This window comes from Phocoena sinus, chromosome 10 (assembly GCF_008692025.1).
Source record: "Phocoena sinus isolate mPhoSin1 chromosome 10, mPhoSin1.pri, whole genome shotgun sequence".
NCBI lineage: Eukaryota > Metazoa > Chordata > Mammalia > Artiodactyla > Phocoenidae > Phocoena > Phocoena sinus.
In genome coordinates, this window is record NC_045772.1 from 10,114,956 (window position 1) to 10,137,695 (window position 22,740).

The 22,740-nt window shown below is 54.8% G+C and overlaps 2 protein-coding genes and 1 pseudogene across 14 annotated transcripts in view; 2 read left to right on the forward strand and 1 right to left on the reverse strand.

Annotated features, from left to right (window-relative positions):
- Positions 1-2,727, forward strand: part of TMEM184B (transmembrane protein 184B) — a 49,754-nt gene extending 47,027 nt beyond the window's left edge. For all 6 annotated transcript variants that reach the window (XM_032645137.1, XM_032645136.1, XM_032645132.1 and 3 more), the window contains one exon: positions 320-2,727. In XM_032645137.1, coding sequence (XP_032501028.1) covers positions 320-561 — 242 coding nt within the window. In that variant the 3' untranslated portion in view covers positions 562-2,727. The remainder of the gene's footprint in view (positions 1-319) is intronic.
- Positions 2,728-4,360: 1,633 nt separating this feature from the next.
- On the reverse strand, positions 4,361-21,980 carry MAFF (MAF bZIP transcription factor F). Of its 8 annotated transcripts, XM_032646086.1 has the most exons (7): positions 18,564-19,048; positions 17,732-17,922; positions 16,171-16,223; positions 14,462-14,533; positions 13,559-13,789; positions 6,748-6,813; positions 4,361-6,181 (listed from the first exon to the last, which is right to left on the reverse strand). In XM_032646086.1, exons 6-7 carry the CDS (start codon positions 6,781-6,783, stop codon positions 5,729-5,731), a joined length of 489 nt encoding a protein of 162 aa, XP_032501977.1. In that variant the 5' UTR covers positions 6,784-6,813; positions 13,559-13,789; positions 14,462-14,533; positions 16,171-16,223; positions 17,732-17,922; positions 18,564-19,048; the 3' UTR covers positions 4,361-5,728. The 8 variants fall into 8 exon arrangements, with proteins under 8 accessions (XP_032501977.1, XP_032501980.1, XP_032501979.1 ...); XM_032646089.1 differs by adding an exon at positions 12,482-12,548 and having other exon boundaries at positions 14,462-17,922; XM_032646088.1 differs by lacking the exons at positions 16,171-16,223; positions 17,732-17,922; positions 18,564-19,048 and adding an exon at positions 21,911-21,951.
- LOC116760511 lies at positions 18,662-20,409 on the forward strand (annotated as a pseudogene).
- Positions 21,981-22,740: the final 760 nt, after the last annotated feature.

Genomic DNA, 22,740 nt, shown 5'->3' on the forward strand with positions numbered 1-22,740 from the left:
TGTCTTGGCCTCCCCAGGGTGCTCGGGCTCACGCCTGCAGCACGCCAGTCTCCACCCCAGCTCCCTTCCCGCCTGCCAGACTTTCCCGAGTGGCTGCTTACCTTCTCCCCGGGGGTGCGCTCCACTCTGCACCCCGCCAAAGGAGCCATTTCTTTGCTTGTCCCTTCTCATGTCCGGGACCCCATTCTCTGTCCCAGGAGGGGTTGGTTAGATGACACAGCCTTGGGGCAGGGGGTTCGGTCCCGGGACCAGGGGCAGGGGCCCAGGCTGCCTTGCCTCCCGCTGCCCGGACCCCTCACCCCCACCTCCCGCCCTGCAGGCCGCTGCGCCCCCATGAAGAGCATCTCCAGCAGCCTCAAGGAGACCATGAACCCGCACGACATCGTGCAGGATGCCATCCACAACTTCTCGCCCGCCTACCAGCAGTACACGCAGCAGTCCACCCTGGAGCCCGGGCCCACCTGGCGCGGGGGTGCCCACGGCCTCTCGCGCTCCCACAGCCTCACTGGTGCCCGGGACAACGAGAAGACCCTCCTGCTCAGCTCTGATGACGAGTTCTAGGTGCGGCTGCTGGCGGGGAAGGACTGGGACCTTGGCCCAGGGCAGGGTGTGCCCCTGCTCCAGCCTCACATCCAGGCTGGGAGGCAGGCTGCCTTTAATTTATTGGACCAGAAACACATATCGCTTCAAGAGGAACAGCCAGATGCTGTCTGCCCAGAGGATGGCCCAGGCTCACCCAGGAGCCTTCAGGAATGTTTATACAAGGCCAAGGCTCTACTGCCTGGACGACGGGCACCGGACAGTGGGAGCGACTCCCACGCCCCTGCAGCTCATCCTTTGGCGGCAGCATGTTGGGACCAGCCGTGCCCAGGCCCAGACACTTGTGTTGTGGACCAGCGGCCGCAGCCTTCTCAGCCCCTCCCCCACAAGACGTACAGCCCCTCCCCCAAACACCGTGCACTACTCTGACCCGGGCTCTCCCTCCCGCCTGCTCCCTCCCCTGTCCCCCTGTCTGATGCTAGATTAGCCTCACCCTGGGCGGGAGGAGGGAGGAGGGAACGGATGCTCTCTGTGGACCTTCCTCCTGACCCAGGCCTGACTGGCATGCTGCAGGGCTCAGAGCCAGACACCGAGAGCCATGGGTCCCACCTCAGAAGGGTGCTCAGGTGCATCTGGGCTCCTGAGTGATCTCTCTGTGGCTGCACCTTCCGCCTGCCTCATGCCCCTTCCTCCTGGCCTGCTGAAGACAGCCGGCCGCCCACACTGCCCTCCCACTTGCGGTCTTTCCTCTTGAGAGCATTTTGGGTAGAGCCCTTGCTTCCCAGCTACTCAAAGGGTCAGGGGTTCCCACCCCTCCTTCCCAGGCTGAGCAGTCAGCACCTCTGCTGGATCCTCGTCTCTCTCCCTGGGGCTGCTCCCTCCTGTTTCCTGGGGAGGGTCTGGTCTCCACATTTCAGACCAGCTTCCAGCCTCCAGAGGACTCTGGGAGGGAGGAGGGAGGGATGGGGCATGTGGCGGGGAGCCAGGAGATGGGAGACTCCTCTCTGGCCCCGTATCCAAACAGGGCCTGGTGTCCTGCCTCATCTGGCCCCAAGGCCCATCTCTTCTGTGCCTTAGTCACATATGAAAGCTCCCCCTCACTAGGCCCTCAGCCTGTCCCAGACACTCCCTGGGGGCCCCCTGTTAAGCTGCTGGCGCTCAGAGGATCCTGCAGTGCTGGGCCAAGCGCCCTTGGACAGGCCTCGGGTGGCCAGGACCACCAGTCCCCTCCCCCTCCCCCACCTCCACGCCCATATCATGGAGCCTCCCGTGTGGCCCCCAGGCAGGCCGGCCTTACACTGGCCGCTGTCTTCAGAAGAGCCTTGTGATGGGACACAATGCACATTCATACAGGCAGAGCGTTCTGTCACTTGAAACCCGGAGAGCACATGGGTTTGGGCTGCAACAGCCTGGAGGACGGGGCAGAGCGGGGGAGAAGGGCCTTGCCCTGTGGGCGCAGAACTTCGCTGTGGCATCTCTCCTTCTGGCCACTCTTGGACTGAACTGTGCCGAGGTCGGGAGGGGGGTTCCATCACAGTAGTGTCCCCCGGCCTCCTTCAGTGACCAAGCCAGCTCTGCAGGTGGCAGGCACTGAGGCCTGCATGTCTGGTGCCGGAGACCAGCTCTCAGGCCCCTGGTGGGCCTGGCCAGTGGTGGCAGGCTACGCAGGAGGCAACCCGTCCCAGGAGGACCTCTATCCACCCCCACCATCTGCTTTCATGAATCTGTTTCTCTGATTCTCCTTCCAGGCCAAAGTGTGCTGCTGACTCCCTGCCCCACTGGTCTTTGCCTACCCTGCTACCTGCCCGCTGGCATGGTGGATGCAGGGCTCCGTGGCAGGGAGCTAGCAGCCCCTGGGGGGCTGGGGGCTGGGAACACGTGCTGACCACTCCACCCCTCCTTCCTAGGATGTGTAATCTGCCTTGTCTTTTTATTTTTTATTTTTTTGTTAATTTTTTTCCCCAATAGAGTAGCTCTTTGTACATAAAAAATACTTGAAAAATTAATTGTATGATGTATGAGAAGACAGAGTCCCCTAGTTTTGTATCTCGTGTGTGACTGCCATGAGTTCCACCAGAAAGCCACTCTATTTTGGTCTCTGTGACATTTTAAATGCGTGACAGAAGTGAGCAAATACAGTGAGAAAGAAATATATATATGAGATAATATAGATTGTATTGAAATCTCTGCCTGTGGGTAAGGCTTTTTCCTTCCTCTTCTTCGGCTCCCTCGTATGTGTTTGGGGGTGAGTTTAGTGGTTGTGGACAAGGGTGTCCTAGGAAACCCCCTTCCTTCCGGGTGTAGGTGTAGGTGATGGGGCGATTCCCATTGCCAGAGACTGAAGTTGGGGTCCAGGCCCCTGTTGGACAAAGTGTCTCCCCTTCCCCTGGCCAGTGGGACACGGTGGCAGCCTTGGTCACTAGGGGTCCACCCTCCTCAACACCCCACAGGGCTGGCGTGCACAGTGGGTTGATAGCTTGTACCCAGTTTGGTCAACCAGATCGGGGGAGCCCATACTCTGGCAGCCCCATTCCTGCAGGTGTCTCCCAGGGTTGGAAGAGATTTCCCAGGGTCCTCACGCCTCCCAGGCTATCTTCCTGCCTCCCTGGGCCCACCCTCCACCCTGGGACCCAAGGCGCCTTCCCCCAGGGGTAAGGAGGCCTGGAGCAGGGCCTGTGGGGCAGTGGACATGCGCCAGACACCTGGCACCTTCCTACCACCGCCGCGTGCCTTCCTGGGGCCTGGCCTGGCTGACGGGGGCACTCAGGAATGCAGCGTGGGTGGGGGCAATTCCCAGCCCAGCCAACCTCCACTCGTCCCCCTGACAGCTTCCTGCTGCCCTTTCTGCCGGCCTGAGCTCAGCGTCTCTGGATCAGGATCCTGGGCCCCAACCTGTGAGGGGAGAAAGGCCTGTGGACCAACCCAAACCATGTGGTTTGGCCCTTCCCCAGCTCTCAGATCCTGCAGTTTCCAAAGGAGCAGCCTTCTCCCAGCCCCGCCATCCCTCCGTACCCAGCCGCGCAGAAATCCTCCTCACCGCTCTCAGGTGCGCTGGGTAAACTTTCACTCTGCGTGTTAAAGCCTGCAGCCCCTCAGGTTCCCAGTGCTTGTCACACCTACACCCTTAGAGTACCTTGGTTGTACACATGGGTAAACCGAGGCTGCAAGAAGTGAAATAAGTCATCAAAGGTCATACGGCTAAAGAAAAACACACCTCGATCTCCCTGACCCACAGGCCGCAGAACACCCCATCGGGCTAGCAGATTGGGTTGAATTACAGGGAGTTTGGGGCCTAGGATGAGACACACGGTTGTGCTTCAGGCCCGCAGTCGGGGGTTGAGGAGGCTACTTCTCTCCCTGCTTCTCAGTGCCTTTTGGAACACGAGGAGAATGTTTTTTACTTGGCTGTAGAAAATCTGACCTCAGTGTGAAAGGCTGGAAAGATTACTCTCCAATCGGGGAATTTTCCTCCCTGGGTGGGGCTGTTTATTTGCTGAAGGGATGCCCAGGGAATTTAACCCCCCATATCATTATCCTCCTGGCTCTGCCTTCCCCAGGGAAGCTCCTTGGCCCCAGGCAACCAGATGGAAGGACAGATGTTTGGGCACCACCCTGCCTGGTTCCACCTCCACCTAACCTGCCCCTGCACCAAGCCTGGGTGCGAGAGCTAGTGATGGGGCACAATTCCTTCCTCTGCAAATTGGGGCTAAACTTCCCACCCAGCAGAGGGGCCTGTCTGGGGTTGAAAGCAGAACCCCCTCTTGGGCCCCTCATTCAGAACCCCCCCCAAAAAAAAAACATAGACCAGGACATACACTTCTAAACTGTGGAAAAAGAGAACTTGACTTTATTCAGAAAGTCTACAAAATACAGAAGGCGGATAATTCGCTTACTGTAAGTCAGAAAAATAAATAAATTCCGGGGGCCGGGCAATTATTTTTAAAAAACATTTTTTGGTTGTTTTTGCCATCCGGCTTCTCCTAAGTATAAGATAAAATGTGATTTATTTGCAGATATAAAATATAAAGTCCAGCTCAGGGCCACACACCACTTTTCCCGGGCAGTGGGCGCTGGGCTCTGGCTGGGGAGAATAACTTAGATTCGTGCAATAAATAAACAGCAGGGAGGAGCAGCTGTATAGTTGGGGGCGGGCAGGCGGGGGAAGGCTCGAGCCGGGCTTCCCAAGAGAATGGCGATCAATGGCAGTGGTCAGCCCCCATCCCACAGGGTGGACAGGTGGGACCCTTCCCTTTAGGGACCCCTATCCCAGGCTGCAGAACCATAGGATCTGTCTTCTCATCTCCCCACCGCCACAGTGGTCACCTCCTTGGTCCCCTTTCTCTTTGGCTGGCCAGCTCCCTGGCTGCAGGGAGAGCCCAGGGTTGAGCCTGGCCAGCTCCTTCCCTCTCTTCCATCTGCATCACCTTCTCTCTCCCTCTACTTCTCTTCACCTGACTCACAGAGAGCCATCTCCCAGGCCACGGAGGCCCTTTCACCACCTGTTCAGGCCCTGGCCGCTGTCCCCCTGACAACCATGGCTGGAATCTCAGGGCAGCGTGGGAAGACAGGGTTCCAGCTCAACCACTAAGCATATGTGGCCTTGGGCACGTCCGATAGAGGCCTGTTTTCTCATCTGTTAAGTGGGCTTCACTAGGTGATTTCTAATGAGTCTTCCAGCTTTGGAAGGCCAGGCATCCGGGTGCAAGGCGGAGGCGGGAGCATCAGCTTCCCAGCTAGACAGCCCCACAAGACCCATACCGGGCCAAGCCTAGTCCTGTATCCCTGGCGGGTGGGGAGGGGCTGATGGCACAAGCTGAGCTGTTACAAAATGAGGGGTGGCCGTCTTCCCCTCGATGGCCCTTCTCTCATCCGCTCTGTATCCCCTCCTCCCAAACTAAGAAGTCTGAAATTTTCTACCAGAGGAAACCCCAGACCCCGACCCCACCTACCTCCTATCTCATCACCGTTGCCCCTCCCCAGGGCCATTAGGTCCCAGTTTCAGGGGCCGCAGGAGAAGACAGGCTCTGGGGAGGGGAACGTGTGTGTTCACCACGGGGGCTGGTGGCTGCAGAGATATGGCACTTGGAGACAGAGACTGCGCTTAGGCACTTAGGGAAGGCAGCTGGGGTCAGAGGGGCCTGTGGTTTGGAGAATGGGCGTGGGCGGAGCGAGCGGGGCTCGGCGGCCACTAGGAGCAGGCGGCGGGGCCGGGGGCGGGGCCCGGACCGGGGGCGGGGCCGGGGCTCGGGGCTGACTTGACGATGGTGATGACGCTGGCCGGAGCCACCAGCGCGGCGGGCCCGCGGGCGGCGGCCACGGAGCGGGCGAAGCCCTGCAGCGCCTCGCACTTGCCGCGCAGCGCGTCGAGCTCCAAGCGCATGGCGGCGTTCTCGCGCGCCAGCTTGTCCACCTCGCGCTCCAGCTCCGACTTCTGCTTCTGCAGCTCCTCTTTCTGGCACACGCGCTTCACGCGGCAGCTGGCTGCGTAGCCGCGGTTCTTGAGTGTGCGGCGCCGCTGCTTGAGCCGCGTCACCTCCTCGGCTGAGAGCCCGCGCAGGTGCCGGTTCAGCTCGCGCACCGACAGCCCCATCAGCGCCTCGTCGGACAGGTGCGGCGTGTTCTCGCTCAGCTCGCGCTTGATCTGCGGGCAGCAGGTCGGGTGTATGGGGAAACTGAGGCCCAGGGTCACAGTGCGACCTGCGGGCCCAGAGCTCTGGACCTGGCGCGCAGCAGGTGCTGGGGACGGCTCCCCCTCCACCGCTGGTATTCCCCCTTCACCGCCAGGGGCACTGAGGTGGTGGCTGGACTTGCTCCAAGACTCGGAAGGGGAGCAGTAATCCCGAAAGGGGAAACCGGGCCAAACCGGGATCTGAACACAAAAGGAGCCACCCCAGAGCTCAGCCCAGATTCTAACCCAGCGACCGGGCCTGGACTCAGCCAGAGAAACCCAGGAAAGCACTTTGAAGTCCTACAGCCCAGGGAACGTTGTTCCACGGGGAAGCAGGTCCAGAGAGGGAAGTGACCTGCCTCGGGGCACACAGCCTGTGGCCAGAGCCCTGCCCTCTTGGTTTCCCAGCCCGGGGCCCTTTCAGTGGCTTCATGAGTGCTGAGCCACTCTTGGGGATTCCAGAGGGGAAGTTGGGATGGGAGCTCAGCGGGGGCAGGGAGGGAGGGGAGGACCAGAGACAATAAGGGCTGCCTTCTCACCTTCAGGGCTTTGCTGGATAAGGGATCCACAGACATGTTTGCAGAAGGTGCCCTCTGGGCTGAGACCTAGGGGAGACAGGAGGCCAAGGTCAGTTTTTTTTCCCACTTGGAATAAAACCCAAACACACTACCTTGGCATTCAAGGCCCCTGCTGTCTTACAACTCATCTCATACCACTTTCCTCTGCCCCAGTGGTCCAGCCACAGTGGCCTCACTGAGTGGTTCATTCCAGCCTCAGGGCCTTTGCTGTTCTCTTTACTGTTCTCTTCCAGACTCTTCATCATTTAGGTCTTTGCTCAGTGCCACCTGTTCAAAAAGGTCTAACTATCCAGCTAAACCACTCCTTGTGCCATATCACATAACCCCATTTACTAACCCACAGGCACCCCAGACTCATTTCCCACTACTGCCCGCCTCCATTCGGCACTCCAGCCACAAGGAATTTCTTCTTTTTTTTTTTTTAATATTTAGTTATTTAATTTATTCATTTGGTTGTGCTGGGGCTTAGTTGCGGCAGGCAAGCTCCTTAGTTGCGGCACGTGGGCTCCTTAGCTGTGGCATGCATGTGGGATCTAGTTCCATGACTAGGGATCGAACCTGGGCCCCTTGCATTGGGAGCACGGAGTCTTAACCACTGTGCCACTAGGGAAGTCCCAGAATTACTTACACTTCCTCTCACCCTATGCTTTCTTGCCTTTGGGCCGCCCCAAACCTTGTGACACTTCTCCCCCCACCCCCACTTTATCTGGCAGACCCTACTATTCAGCCTTCTGCCCTGGACGTAGACATCTCTTCCTCCAGGAAGCCCTCCCAGGCTCCTAGGACTTGTTCAACACCACCCACCCCAGCAGTTCTCCCCTACGTTGTAATGGTCTGTTTCCTTGACTCCCTACCAGACAGGGAGCTCCACAGGCAAGAACCAGGCCCAGGCAGCTTTGGGTGCTGAGGCTGCCAGCACAGGGGCTGGCAGGGAGCAGGCACCGGTGAAGCATGGATGGGTCTATGACACCGTCCGTCACCCAGCTTGTCAGAGTCTGAACCGAACGCCAAGCCCAAGCCCCGCTGAATACCATCGAGAGACAAACCTCTTGGCCCTACCTCCGATTCTTCCTGCTTTCCATCTGCCTCCTGGCTTCTGCATGGCAGGGATGGTACACAGACACCAGGAGGATGGGAAGGGAGCAGAAGGGATTCTATCCTCATGACTGGCTCCCAGGTGGGGTACGGGAGAGGAACATGGGATTAAGGGTAAAGCCTGGGTTTGAGTCCCATCTCTCTTTTCCCCAGGCTGTGTGACTGTGGGCAAGCCACTCCACCTCTCTGGCTCTCCACTCTCCCATCTGTAGGATGCAAACAATACCTGCCTCGCAGGGTTTTGGTGGAACTAAGTGGTACAAACCAGAGAGGTCAGTGAGCACCTGGGTGGTTATTAGAATTGCCGAGTCTGTCCAGGAGGGGTTGGGCCTGTAGCAGTTCCTGGGACCTCGCTTTGATTTGGCAGCTCCGGCTGGCCAGAGCCACACAGGAAAGGTCCTGAGAGACCGTCTGGCCCCTGACTCCTCACTTCACCCAGGGGGAGGTGGAGACAAGAGAGGGGCATCTCTTGCCTGAAGTCACACAGCCTGTGAATGGCTGCCTCCCCCCAAATCAGGAGGAATTCTGAACACCTGTAAAGGCCCCAGGACTGAATCCTGATCCCTTTCACACCATCATCACCCCAGTTCTCCCAACAACCCTGTGAGGCCAGAAATGTCAATAGAGTAGTCCAGGGTCACACAGCTAACAGGGGGTGGATCCTGGGACTGAGGCCACATTGAGCCACGTGTCTCCTCCCAGTGTGGCCCTTACAGGGCACCCTCTCTGGGCCCTGTTTCCCCAACCCTGTGAAGCGGAGGACTTGCCAGTCTACGAGGCTGCCCAGCTCTGATGTGCTAGGATTTGTATTGGGTCTGTTAGGGATATGCAAATGACATACAGATATCCAGGCCCCCTGGCCGGTTGTTCAGGGAGCTGGGGTGTTAGGTGACACCCAGGCAGTCTGGGCTACGCGGAGAGCCTAATGGGAGAGGGGAAGCCTCTCCTGACATAGGTTAACTAAGAGCCTGCTGGGTGCTGAGCACAGGGTGCTATGGCTGATGCAGAACTTGGGAGGCATGTCCCCTCAGATAAGTCATTTTTCCTCTCTGGACCTTGGCTTCCTCACTTATAAAGTGGGGACAATCATCATAGTATTAGCGTGTAAAATACAAGAGGCTTAGACAAGATCAGCAGTGGCAGACGGTTGGTTTATCTCACCATCACCCCTCCCTCCACTCCTAACACAGACATCAGTAATCAATCACAGCACTTTTTCCCACTGAGGTTGGACACAACCTCAGAATCCTCGTCAACGCAGCCCTCCAGATTAGGCCCAAGAGGAAACTGTTGGCCATGCCCTCTTCTATCTAATGGCTGAAGGCCCCACCCCCTCTGCTGGCTGTGATTCTAAGTACTTTGGGGCCCTAGGGAAGCTCTGAACCTGTTCTTCCCTCCTTTCATCTTCCTCCCCCTGACCTCCCCTCAGCAGCCTCAAGCACATGCTGGATGTCAGCTGAGGCACCTATGTTTGCGCAGGAATGTCCTAGCTCAGCAAAGTCAGGCAACCACAGAGGGAAAGTCACAAGAAGGGGGACCTTTCTGATAACCTCAGGCTTTCAGCCTCCAACTTCAGGCCAGGGGCTGCTGGGCTGTCAGCCAAGGGGCCAGGGTCCTCCACCAGGCTGCCTCGGCCAGTCCGGTAGACCTGGGACCTGAGACAGCAGCTGTTCCAACCTCCTTGTTCTGTAACTGAAGCAACAGGGCAGCTGTTTGGTGGCAGTGGTGGGCTGGAACCCAGGAGTCCCGACCCCCAGCTCAGGGCTCTTTCTTCGTTGCCAGTCACCGCACTTCCCCCACGCCCCCAGCCCTGCTTCTTCCCTTTTTCTTCTTGAGGCCCGCAGAGCTGACCTCTGGGGTCTGCAGGTTCCTAACATTCCCTTGGAGGCCTGGAGAATGAACTTTCTCTTGGGGGATTGACAGCTGCCCTGCCCAGTCAGCAGCCACATCCCCGGCCCCCTAGTAGACGGCCCACCCGCTGGCATGGGCTATTCGCTGACTGCTGAGCCATTTTGCTTCCTCTGTGAGGACAGAGGGAAAAAATGTGTTTTCCTGGGCCTTGGCAGCCAGCACTGGTGGAGCCTCCTCCCTGCTGGAAGGGGAGCAAAGCTGGGAGAACCCATCTGGGAAGTGGGAGCCTGGGGGTCCAGCTCAGGTTCTACCACCTGCTCACACCTGCTGTGTGACTTTAGGTACGCCACTCCCTCTCTCTGGGCCCAACACGCAAAACCACCAAGCCTAAGGTACCTCCTAGCACTGACAGTCTCAGAGTTTAGAGTGTCAGCTTCTGGCCCAGAATGGAGCTCCAAGACCACTAGCAGAGTAGAGACCCTGGAGGAAGGGAAAGTAAATCAGGGAAGGCTTCTTGGGGGCAGGGGCATGAGAACACAAACTCAGAGACTATCAGCCTCAACCCTCCCTCTGCTCCACTTGCATAGCCAGGGACCACTTCCTCTTTCAGCTGAACCATGACCAAAGCCACCTCCTCACTGGCCTCTAGTTGTGCCTGCCTCCACCTCTGACCCCACCATCTATCCTCCCCCAAGAGCTGTCAGAGGGAGCATTACTGACACAAGCCTATAAACCTGATCATGTTCGGCCCATTTCAAAACCCTAGGACGCCAGCCTCCCTTCCAGCCCTTTGGGCCTCCACTATGTTCTCTCCCCACTCTCTTCCAGGATCCTCAGGCTGACAATAAATGAATGAGCACCCAGTAAACTCTACCATCTCTGCACTTTTCCTAGAGGGTCACACGGGGTGTGTGTGGAGGGGGGTGGGGGGAGGATGTCACCTGGACCCTGAAGTATCTGCTCGCTTTGGAAAAACTGCTTCAAGAATCCTACAGCCCATGCCCAGGCTTCTTGCTTCCCTGGGGTTCCCAGGGCTTTTTCTCTAGGTGTTGTGGAGTTCTACCAGAATACTGACCCAGTGCTCATTCATTCATTCAATCAGCAAACACCCAAGAAGCACCTACCCTGTAGGTGCCAGGATCAGTGCTGGGCTTCCTCAGACCCAAAGTTGAATCAAAGCCCCTGCCCTCAAGGCATTCATAGATGATCATCACTTGAACTGACAACCTGGCTGACTGGTCACCTCCTCAGGGAAGCCTTCCTTGATTGCCCTGGCTAAATCAGAGCTCTGTTATATACTTTCTAACCACAGTGACTTCTCCCTCATACCACCCATCTCAGCTGTGGTTTTACATTTAGGTTAGTGGCTCTTCCTTCAACTTCATCTCCCTTCCTTGACTGTAAGCTCCCAGAGGGCAGGCTTTGGATCTGATTTGTTCACCATGTTATCCCCAGCATCTAGGCCTTGATGGGCTCCATGGCAATGCAGGCTAAAAGTGTTAGGACTGAGGGAGGCATAGAGGCCAAGGGAGCCGACATTGGGTCCTGGACCCTACTGAAGGCCCAGGGGTGGTTCCATGGGAGGTTAAACCTCTCAGTACTAGCTTTCCATCTATGACTGAGTCAACCAGCCATTCCCTCTTGCCCCCCAACCCCCTGGTCCCTAGCCCTATGCAGGGATGTTTCTTGCCCAGCTTTGAGGATGGGCCTGCTTGATTCCTGTGCTCCTGGCGGCCGCCTCCCTTACTTGGACCCCACATACTTCTGGACACCCTTGGCCTCAGCCCGGGGTGGTCAGCTCTGCTTTCTCTCCCACAGTTCCCCTGGAAATTAGTCTGTGTGTGCAGGCTGCCATACCTCCCCCATTCTACTCCCATCCTACCACCTTGGATGTTACCTAGTTCCTGTTGCAGATGGGGACATGGAAGTTCCCAGCTGTGGTAGCTGCTCAAAGATTCAAAGTTAAAAGTTTATCTGATCGGACTTCCCTGGTGGCTCAGTGGTTAAGAATCCGCCTGCCGATGCAGGGGACACAGGTTTGATCCCTGGTCCGGGAAGATCCTACATGCCGCGGAGCAACTAAGCCCGTGCACCACAACTACTGAGCCTGCGCTCTAGAGCCTGGGAGCCACAACTACTGAGCCCATGTGCCTTGAGCCTGTGCTCTGCAACAAGAGAAGCCACTGCAATGAGAAGCCCATGCACGGCAACGAAGAGCAGCCCCCCCTCGCTGCAACTAGAGAAAGCCCACATGCAGCAACGAAGACCCAATGCAGCCAAAAATAAATAAATAAAGTAAATTAATTTTTTTAAAAAAAGGTAATCTAATCAAGCTCAATGCCCTCCTCCCAACCCCCATGATTCTGTAGCTTTGTGGGTGGGAGGACAGGGAGGGCAGAATAGGACCAAGGAATCCCTAACCCCCAGCCCACCCCTCAGCCTCCCTCAGCAGGGGGCTGATGGGGAGGGGGCGGGGTGAGGTTGAGGGCCCCACCCCTCACGCATTACCCCCTCATGCACCAAGACCAGCAGTCCCACTGCTTATTTTCCATGCCTGGCCCAGGCCCTCAACTATCTCCTCAGATCCAGTCATCCATAGGTCTGTCTGACTAGTCCCACCTGTGAACTGAAACCACCAGGAGTGCAGAAACCAGCTCCACCCCAACCTTGGGTTCTCACCCTCCCTGACCCAGCAGGTACAACCTCTAGAACCCAGACCACCCAGAGGAAGCGTGGTATCCCTTCCTACCTCCGACTTTTGCCGTGGGTTTTTCTGGCTCTTCCTGTTTCTCCTGAGACTGAAGGGTTGGGCAACCCTGGGGATGAAGGAGAGTCCTGAGGGGAGAGTCTCTCTTCCCCCAGCTAGCCAGAAAACCTTGGGACAAGGACCTGGACCCCAGCCTACTTTGTTGCCAGACCCACTAGGGTGCTGGGGCCAGGGGTGGCCCCCTCACCTCGTCGCCCAGACGAGCCCGGTGGGATCTTTGATATTTCGCCCCACCCTGTGGCTGAAGGCGCCGGCTCTGGGCGGGGGACAAACACCGCGGGTCACATGGCTGCGGTCCTGGGAAACTCCGGGGAGAGCAAGGGCCTGAACGCCGCCGGCTGGTGGAGAGGAGACAACCCGGGAGAGAATTCCCGGACCCCTTGTGACTATGGACTGGGGCGCTTCTCTAGCTGCGTCCCTATTCCGTGTTTATTCCTGTGGTCACTCTCTCTCCGAGGTACGCTCCGCTGGTACACAGGCGCCAGGGTCCTTATCCTCCTGGGAGCACGCGGACACACACACACACACACACACACACACACACACTCACACACACACGCACACTCCCCAAGGTACACGGCGCAAGCACGCACCTGACGGCATACCCAGGAAGGTGGCCAGGGAACACACACGCACGGCCGCCCTCGGACCTAAACAAACCGCGCACGCACGGCCCGCGGGCACCGGTCCAGGGACTGTTCTCACCGAGTCACGTACTTTCACACACCGCTCCCGGCCCCGCCTGGGCGGACGCTGACGCTCGCCAGCCCGCGCTGTCCCTTCCTGCCTGGCTTCGCCGCCTCTCGGCCTGCGCCCCCCAAATGGGGCCCATAACCCCCGCACCCCGCCAAGCTTGCTTCGGCCGCGTCTCGGCCCCGCCGGACCTCTGCCCTTCCCCCCCCACCAACTCCTCAAGCCAGTCGTCCCAGCGAGGGATCCACGGGAGCACCGACTGAGTGAGCCCCGGCGCCCTTGCCCCAGGCACGTTCCCGGGGTGCGGAGACCCTGCCGCCTCCGGGTCCCGCGCGCCCGTCCCGGTCCAGGACCAGCGACACTCACCCGCCTCTCGGCCTGCTTCGCCTGGCGTCCCTGGCACTCGCGGGTCCCGCTGCCTTCCGAGCTGCTGTCCCGGCCCGCGCCCTGGTCAGTCTCCCCTCAGGTCCCGACCGCGGGTCGCTCCGAGCCCAGCTCCCGGGAGCGACGCGCCGAGTTTTGTTGTGGGGCGGGAAGCGCAGGGGGCCGCGCGGAGTTGTAAGGCGAGCTTCCCGGAATTACTCACTCATAGGATTCCTTTCATTCATAAAAACTCAGTCATGCGGTGACGTCACCTCCCCGGCCGCCCCGCCCCCCCCGGCCCCGCAGCGCGCTCCCAGCTCCTCAGCCCCGCCCCCGGCCAACTCCGCCCCCGGAAGACCCCGCCCACAGCCAAGCCCCGCCCCCAGAATTTTCAATCCCAGTTAGAGTGCTGCTAGGGGCGTTCACTTGACACCTCACTACAGCCGCTCGGATGAAGGTGTCATTTGTCTCATTTTACAGTCGACAGTTCTGGGCCTCCTTTCGACCTACACCCTCTGCCTTGATGATCTCATCTAGTCTCGTGGTTTTAAATGCCATCTATAGGCTCAGGAGCTCCAAATTTGTATTTCCAGAGCGAACAGCTTCTCTGAGTTTCAGACTGTATCCAACTGCCCACTCAACGCCTCCACGTGGGTACCAGATGGGGCCTGCATACCCTGCACGGCCAAAATCCAACTCCTGAGCATTAACCCTACCTCAGCAACCCACACCTCCAGTCTCTCCCACATCAGCTGTTCAAGCCCAGACCTAGGAGCCTTGCTGCATCCCTTTCTCCTTCCTCTTCACTTCAAGAGTCAGGCTGGCTCCACCTCCAACACTACCCTGCATCTGACCGCTTCTGGCCACCCCCAGTCCTACCACCTGATCCAGGGACCATCAACTCACCTGGACAATGGCGGAGGGCTCCTGATAACTTCTTCACTTTGCCCCTAAAGGCTTTCTTTGCACACCAATGTTCTTCTCGAAACAAAGATCAGATTGTTTCACAGTCTCCCACCCTCTGGCTTAACGCCCTCAAAGGTTTCCCTTTGCATTTAGAATATAAACTGTACTCCTCTCTTTGGCATACAGGACCCTAAGCCATCTGGCCTCTACCCAGCGCTGCAGCCTCACCTCCCGTCTCTCTCCCCTCACCACTACTCTTCAGCCACACTGCCCTTCTTACTGTTCCTCAAACACACCAAGCTCATTCCTGCCACAGGTCTGCGGCACTGCGGCATTCCTGCCACACTTGCTGTTTCCTCTTCTGTTCACTGCCTGGCTCTTTCTCATCTTTCAGGTGAGCTCAGATGTCCCTGCCTCAGAGACGTCTTTCCTGACAGCCCTGGCTAAAGGAGCCCCCACCTCTGAAATTCGTTTTTATACTACTTTAATATTCCCATAGGGTATTATCTTGCTTATGTATTTGCTTATTATTCAGTGTCAGTCTTCAACCAGAATGTAAATTTCATGAAGGTAGAACCTTGTCTATCTTGCTGACCACTTCACGTCCTGTACCTAGAGCAGTGCTCTGTACATAGTAAGCCTTCAATAAACGCACGTTGAAGAAATAAATGAGTGAAGGCTCAGAGAGGTAAAGTGACTTTCCAAAGTCACCCAGCCAGGAAGTATAAAAACTTGAGTTTGAATCCAGACCTAACTAATTCCTGATCCAGACGTTTGGGGCTCTGTCCAACTGGGTGGGGCCCAGCATAAATGTGGGGATGTATTCAGGGCCTGGAGCTCCACCCAAAAGAGGCGGCTTTGGGGGCAAAACGGGAGAGTGTCCCAGTTCCTTCTTTTCTTTGCTCATGGTGTTTCCATTGCCTGAAGTGCCTGCTGTCACTCCAAGAGCCATGTCTTTTTTTTTTTTGAAACTGACAACACAGCACCTACCTTATCTTACTGAGTAGGGCATAGGACCTCCCCAACTAGGAGGTCTTTGTGTGGAGCCCTGGTCACCAGCAAGGCTCCCTCTTCCTTTGATGTAGTGTACTTTGATTTCAGAGCCCTTGCTATGCTTCCTTGCCTCTGGGCTGTGGGCCTTTGTCCACCTGGGATTGTGACATCTATCCCTTACCTCCCAAAAGCCTTGGGTTTCATATGCAGATTGGCCCATTAGCTTCCCAAGTGACCAAATATTGCAGCAGTTATGTCTGGCACTCAAACAATTCCCCTTACCTTATATTTACATATCAAGGAGAGCCACTCATGTTACCTCTCGGGGTAAAAAGTTCTCAGTTTTAGAAACTGCACAATTGCGATTGTTTTCTTTACCCTCCATTTTCAATGAGCTTTTCAAAAGCTGAGGTCATAGTAGGTGCTCAGCTAGTGAATGAATCCCCAGTGGGTCTGCACAACACCCCTGGACACCAGGCTGCCTAAACCCTCTCCCATCCCCTGCCTGCCTGCATTAGGGGGTCAGGGCTTCAGTATCCACCCAGCAGGGACTGCTCCCCACGGATGTGTCTCCCTTTCTGGTCAAGGTCAAGGGACATGGTGCAATGTCATATTTAAAAGTGGGAGCTCTCTGGCTTGAAGGGGGTTCCTAATGGCCAAATCTGGAACAATTTGAACATCAAAAGAAGTAACAGTAACCATGGATTATAACCTACCGAATAAGAGAGGAATCCAAACTGATATGAATAAATAAATGAGAAAACTCCTCCTTCAAGTAAAAAGAAGGACAGAATTAGAAAATGACAATTAAGACCACAAAGTAATAATCGATTCCTCAAAGAATCACCAGTGGACACAAAAATTTGATGAGGAACGTGATATTACATGGGTCCAAAGTATTTCTCCATGGACAATTATTAATTACAAATAGAGTGAGAAACCTGGCAGGTACCATCTTCACTAAGTGACCAAAGTTAATATCACCAGGAATGGGACAAATTGACATGTGTAGCTCCTAAACGATTCATGGAGAAGGAGACAGCATCACTTCTGTGGTGTTCCTGCCAGAAATTCATACGATCGCTCTCCCCATGAGGAAACATCAGACAAACCTAAATTGAGAGAAGTTCTATAAAATAACTGGAACTCTATGCTGAGAAAAAGTGACAGGATCATGAAAGATAAAGAAAGGGGAACTGCTCCAGATTAAAGGAGCCAGAGGAGATGATCGAACGCAACGTGGGACCCAGAATTTTCTTTCGTCGTGAAGGACGTTATGAAGATAATTAGTAAGATCTGAATAAGGTCTGAACCCTAGATAATAGTATCGTATCGATGTTAATTTCCTGGTTTTGATCATTGTCCTATGGTCATGGTAGAGAATGTCCTCGATTTTAGGTAACACACACGGAAGTGCTTAGAGGTAAGGGGCATCTATCTGCAATTTACTCTCAAATGGTTCAAAACGAGATTGAGAGAGAGCGGATTATTGAGAAAATGTGATGAAATATTTACAATTGGGGAATCTGGGTGAAGTGCATATAGAAATTCTCTATCATTCCTGCAATTTTTGGTTTAATAAAGGAGTAGGTTTTTGTTTGGTTGGTTCTTTTTTGGCCGTGCCACGCGGCATGCGGGATCTTAGTTCCCCCATCGAACCTGTACCACCTGCAGGGGAAGTGTGGAGTCCTAACGACTGGACCCCCAGGGAAGTCCCTGTTTGTTAGTTTAAGGTAGGGGCTCTCAGGCGATTCAGTGGTTAGGACTCCAGGGTTTCACTACTGAGGGCCTGAGTTCAATCCCTGGTGGGGGAACTAAGATCCTGCAAGCCACTCGGCCCGGCCAAAAAAAAAGAAAGATTAAGTAGGGGCTCTCAAGTTAGCCTGTGGGCTCAAATCCCAGCCTCACCCACCACGAGCTGAGTGACTTAACCTCTCCGTGCCTCCTTTGTAACCTGGGTTTACTAATAGCGCCTGCTTCATAGATTGTGAAACAATTTCATGGGCTCACACTTAGAAGCATGGGGCACAGTGTCTCGTGTGGAATAAATATTGGGTTAGAGAGAGATGAGTCCTCTGGAGTCCCCTAGGACACTCCCTCTGAGAACCTGCGTCTTCCCCAGGTGAGTGACTCGAAGCCAGTGAAGACCTCACCCTGCCCAGAGACCCCACCTCCTGTCAACAGGGAGTGGCCTTGTCGCCAGTTTCTAGGGATAGAGCCACCCTCTGCCAGCACAGTCCAGCAGACCTCTAACCGGCCCAGCTAGTCCCTGTTCACCTGCTCGAGGGTCCAAAACACCAAACAGCGCCCAAGCAGGTCCCTGTGGGACCCTGGTGCACAGTAGGCACCTTGCCCGATAGTAGCGGCTCAGTAACCAGGCTTGACCCAAGCCAGGATCTGCAGCTCAGATCGCACCCCTGGCTGACCCCAGAGTGGGGCATTCCTTGCTCCGAGCTTCAGTTTTCCACCTGCAGAGTGAGAGTGTAGAATTAGGGCAGTGGTTTTTAAACAATCTCAAACCACAGTAAACTCTCTTCACATGAAAGTTGACTCTGCAGAATGTCCCTCCTCCTAAAACAGCTAGAAGCTGGGCTGCTATAGAGGAGACCAGGTTTGGCTTCAAGGTTCCCCTGTTGAGTGTTCTCTGGAGGCCCTTCCTGCCCTGAGATTTGATTTCCAGGCCCCCATGAATGCCTGTCCCTGGACCCTGGGGCCTTCCCTGCCCCGCTCTGCAGGGCAGCTCCATCAGCTGGGCTGGGTCCCACATTTCCTGCAGGGCCCTCTACTAGGTGGGAGTGATAATCAGAGGCATCCCTTTCGGCACCTTCAGGCACCTTATATTGTCCCAGTTCTTCCACCCACCGCACGGCCCATATCAGTTTCTTCTTACAGCTTATTACTTCTGACTATACTTATTCCTATTACGTTTACGAGATGCTTCCTTTGAGCCAAGCACAGTGCTAAATGCCTAAACCTGTTTGCACAGTATATATTTTCCCATAGTGTATCTTTTCTCCCACTGCTAAACAAAACAATCATCCGAAACAAAAATTATCTGTACTTTTTATCACATTTCAATATCTTTATAAATTCAACTTTTCCTTCTTACCATAGCCCTCCCCAGTGAGGCGGAACGGTGGTGCAGAAACAATCATCCTCATTTTAAAGCTGACGTTCTGGGGATGACCTTGAGCCTTCAGGAGCGACATGGGGACTCTCTGGAGGCTGAGTGTCCTCTGTGGTGCCGGAGGAGGACGAGCTCTGTTCCTCTAAATCCCAGTGGTCAGACTGGCTCAGGTCTCAGCATTTCTCTAGGACCGACCTACCCCAGGATGGTGTGGAATACAGCATATTCACCTGTCACCCAACCACCGTTCTGCTTCCAAGGCTGCATCTCTCCACTGGATTGGTGAGAGGATTGTCAGTGTTTTGCTCCTGGGCCTACTTCCAGCTGCTTATTTGTGTTTTGTTTGTTTTTAATATTTATTTATTTGGTTGCACTGGGTCTTAGGTGTGGCAGGCGGGCTCCTTAGTTGCGGCATGCGAACTCTTAGTTGCGGCATGTATGTGGGATCTAGTTCCCGGACCAGGGATCGAACCTGGGCCCCCTGCATTGGGAGAGCAGAGTCTTATCCCTGGACCACCAGGGAAGTCCCCCAGCTGCTTATTTGAATCCTTGCTCTGCGATGCACTACTTCCTGGCGACAGCCCTCACTCTTCATAGTCACTGAGGCATTGGACCAGCTGTATGTTCGAGGGGATGCATGGCAGAAAGCTGTCAAGGCAGGCCTTTTGGTGCCCTCGGCTTTCACCTTTGCTGGGTGGGCTTTGTTATTTCAACTATCAAGATGTGGGCACCTGCAAAGCTGTGGCTGTGCTGTGGAAGCTCTGACCCTTTAGACGTAATACCTTGAGAATTGATTGTAGACCAGCTCGCCTTTGCTCCGTCATGCCATTCAACTCACAATAACAAGGCAATAACAGATAAGTCCACTGGTGAGACAAACCTCTTCTCCTAATCACCTGGTTATTTTTTTAATTTTTAAAATATTTAATTAATTAATTTATTTTTTGGCTGCGTCGGGTCTTAGCTGCGCACGCGGGATCTTTCCTTGCGGTGCGCGGGCTTCTCTCTAGTTGTGGTGTGCAGGATCAATAGTTGTGGTGCAAGGGCTTAGTTGCCCCACGGCATGTGGGATCCCCTGCACTGGAAAGCGGATTCTTAACCACTGGACCACCAGGGAAGTCCCCTCCTGGTTATTTTTAGAATGTAATCTTTGAGGAAAGATGTGAGAGGAGTTGCATCCAAAAAGCTGTCAGACTGAGTTCTGTATGCTGGGGAGTTAATGGGGTGTCTCTCAGCTTCTCACAAGACTCACAGTATAACTAAACATTATATATGAGCTTTTGCCTTTTAATTTATCAAACACTTAGAGGGAAATCAGCTTTATTACTCTCAATACCCGATCAAGCATCTATGTTTGTCCTAGGATGGTGGAGAAAGGGAAAGACTGTTATTTCGTAAGTAAAGGCTTGGCAGAAAATTAGGCAGTGTTTAGTTTTTGCAAACATCCCCTCTCTGTTCAGTTGATACCAGTTACCAATGGTTCTGTGTCCCGGGGAAATTTGAAAATTAGAAATGTTGATATTTCACATTACTGATTTCTAAATACTAGGAAGAAGAGCCTGGAGAGTTTCTGAATATAGAGAAGTTCCACGGAGGGAAGAGGTCCCTTTATAGACGTTTCAAATTGTTACAGATTCTAAACTGAGACTTAATCCTCAAATGTGTTTGTTTTACTGGTCCTAAAATAATCTGTCCACAAATATAAAATTATAAGTAGTAAGTTGTTTTTTTCCCACTGTGGGAATCTCTAATGTGAAAATGTATTCTATGAAGGTAAAGTTTTAAAAAAATCGAATGCTATATAATAAAAAGTAAATAAATAAGGCAAGCTGAGGTTCTGACTGATTTATGGGTTCACTAACTGTCCAGGGAGTACCCTCCTGTTGCTGGGTGTGCCTCATGCCCTTAATCCTCTTCCCACATCTTAGGAGTTAGATGTTGCAGGTGAGGAAATTGAGACTCTGAGTGGTGAGGAAACTTGCCCAATATCACACAGCTAGTCCCCAGCAGAGGAGGACTTGAACCCAGGTGGTCTGACTCAAGGGCCATGCTCTCCCACTGCCCAGGGCCAGGCATAACCATGGGCTTTGTTGGAGAGAGATGTCCCCTGTCACGTGGCAATTCCCCCCCCTCTTCTCCCTTCCTACTTTTAAATCATAAGGCAAACTAGGGAGGGGCTGGCAAAGGGTGTCCCTGCACTGGGCTGCTGTCTGCAAGGGTCCTGGGTCTGGGCTAGAGATGGTCCAGCAGGGAGAAAAATGAGTTTGAACAAATCCAGACAATCGCAGTAACTACTGTTGTCCCGTTTATGAGACACTTCCCTTGTGAACCTTTTATCACACAAAACGCTGTGAGATGAGTGTCTTTCTTGTCCCCACTGTGCAGATAAGGAAACTGAGGCTCGGAGAGGCAATGCCATTTGCTCAGGACACCCCAGTGAATAAAGGCCCTCACGACCTCTGTGTGAATATGAGCGTTTCGCTGCCACTTCACCAGCTTTGGGTGTTCCCTTTTTTTTTTTTTTCTCATGGCCACGCCACATGGCATGTGGGATCTTAGTTCCTCTACCAGGGATCGAACCCATGCCCCCTGCAATGGAAGCACGGAGTCTTAACCACTGGACCACCGGGGAGGTCCCTGTTACCATTTTTTTTTAAGTTCTGCTAATTTTCTAGGCAAATAACATTGTCTTGTTTAAATTTACATTTCTCTGAATATGAATGGGCTTGGACACATTCCCTTACTTTTGCTCATCAGTTGAGTTTCTTCTCTGCAAACTGACATTTCAGGGTACTGAAAAGTACAGGTACATTTCTCTGTACTCTGCAAACTGACATTTCAGGGCCCTCAGACTTAGAACTGTACAGATGCCCTTTTTTCTCCCACCCCTCCATCATATTTTCCCTCTAAAAACTTTTTCCTCCTGACAGCTTCAGTGTACTTGGAAATCTGCCACTCCCAGTCTGAGTCCTTTCCATGCCCCGAGCCTGTAAACCCGTAACCTTGGGCACCTCGTTTGTCTGCTACCCTTCTGCCCTGCCAGCTGCTCTGGGCTTCAGAGAGAAACTACCACCGTGAACACGACACCCACAGCAACAAGACTCCACTGCAAAGTCATCCTCCCGTCACAGCCAGGCACTCGGGGTCCCTGATCACCGCCTCCCTTCTCCAAACCCCATTCTCGCTGGCCTCGTCCTCGCCCCCACCTGCGAGGCCCGGCCTCAGCTCCCTGCACTGTTCATCCCCTCCCTCTCAGTCCCGGCACAAGCTGTTCCTCCTCCGGCCCCAAAGCTACCTCCCTCTCTTCTTTCCTGGACCCTCAGACTCACCCTCCGGCTCCTGTCCTCTCAGCCCCGAAATTTCCCCAAGCGGCTGCCATCTGTAACACCCACTCCCCTACATTTCACTCCTCCACCCACCCAACCTTTGCCTTTTCTTCCCTTTTATGGCCAGACGCTCGAGTCGTCTCTGCCTCTGAGCCCTCCCTGCCCCCTCCCCTCCCAGCCTCGCTCCAGTACCCACAGTCCTCTGAAGGGACTCTTGCTGAGGTCCACGTGACCTCTCTGTTGCTAAATCCGGGGTCCATGTTCCGTCCTAATCTGTCTTGTCCTTTGACAGCCCTGGACCTTGTTGCTCCCTCCCCTCCTCCTTTTGATACACTCTGGCCCCTGGGGTTCCAGGGCGTGGGTTTCTCTCCTCCTTTTTCAGTCTCCGTCTCCGGCTCCTCTTGACCTCTCGGTGACCAGTGATGCTCAGAGCTTCCGCCTTTGCCCGCAGCCTCTTCTCCCAGGGGAATCTTATTAACCCTCGAGAGTCCAGGCGGCACCTGATGCTGATGACTCCCTAGTCTCTCACCTGTGCGCCTCTGCGTCTCAGGGGCCAGATCTTCTTAAACAGCTACACAGTAGATGTGGATTTCCCCCTGCCCTCCCCCCATCCCTCCACCCCCCCCGACCCCCCCACCCCCGCTTCCGGTACGTCCAGCCCACCACAGTCACAGCGCCACTCAGCGTCACCCTCCCAGCCTGCACCCCTGCTCCCCACACATTTCTCAGATGGGTTGGTGACACCACCTTCCAATCAATCACCCTAGAGAGAAACCAGGCCACCATCCTTGCCTCACCCCCGTCCCTCCATCCCACAGCTAACCCGTCACCAA

Excerpts from the sequence above, each read along its gene's own strand:
- MAFF (XM_032646084.1), bottom strand. The coding sequence starts at position 7,950 with ATGAGGATAGAATCCCTTCTGCTCCCTTCCCATCCTCCTGGTGTCTGT. Across the intron at positions 6,814-7,845 it reads GAAAGCAGGAAGAATCGGAG|GTCTCAGCCCAGAGGGCACC; the intron begins GTAGGGCCAAGA and ends TGTCTCCCCTAG. Across the intron at positions 6,182-6,747 it reads TATCCAGCAAAGCCCTGAAG|ATCAAGCGCGAGCTGAGCGA; the intron begins GTGAGAAGGCAG and ends TGCTGCCCGCAG.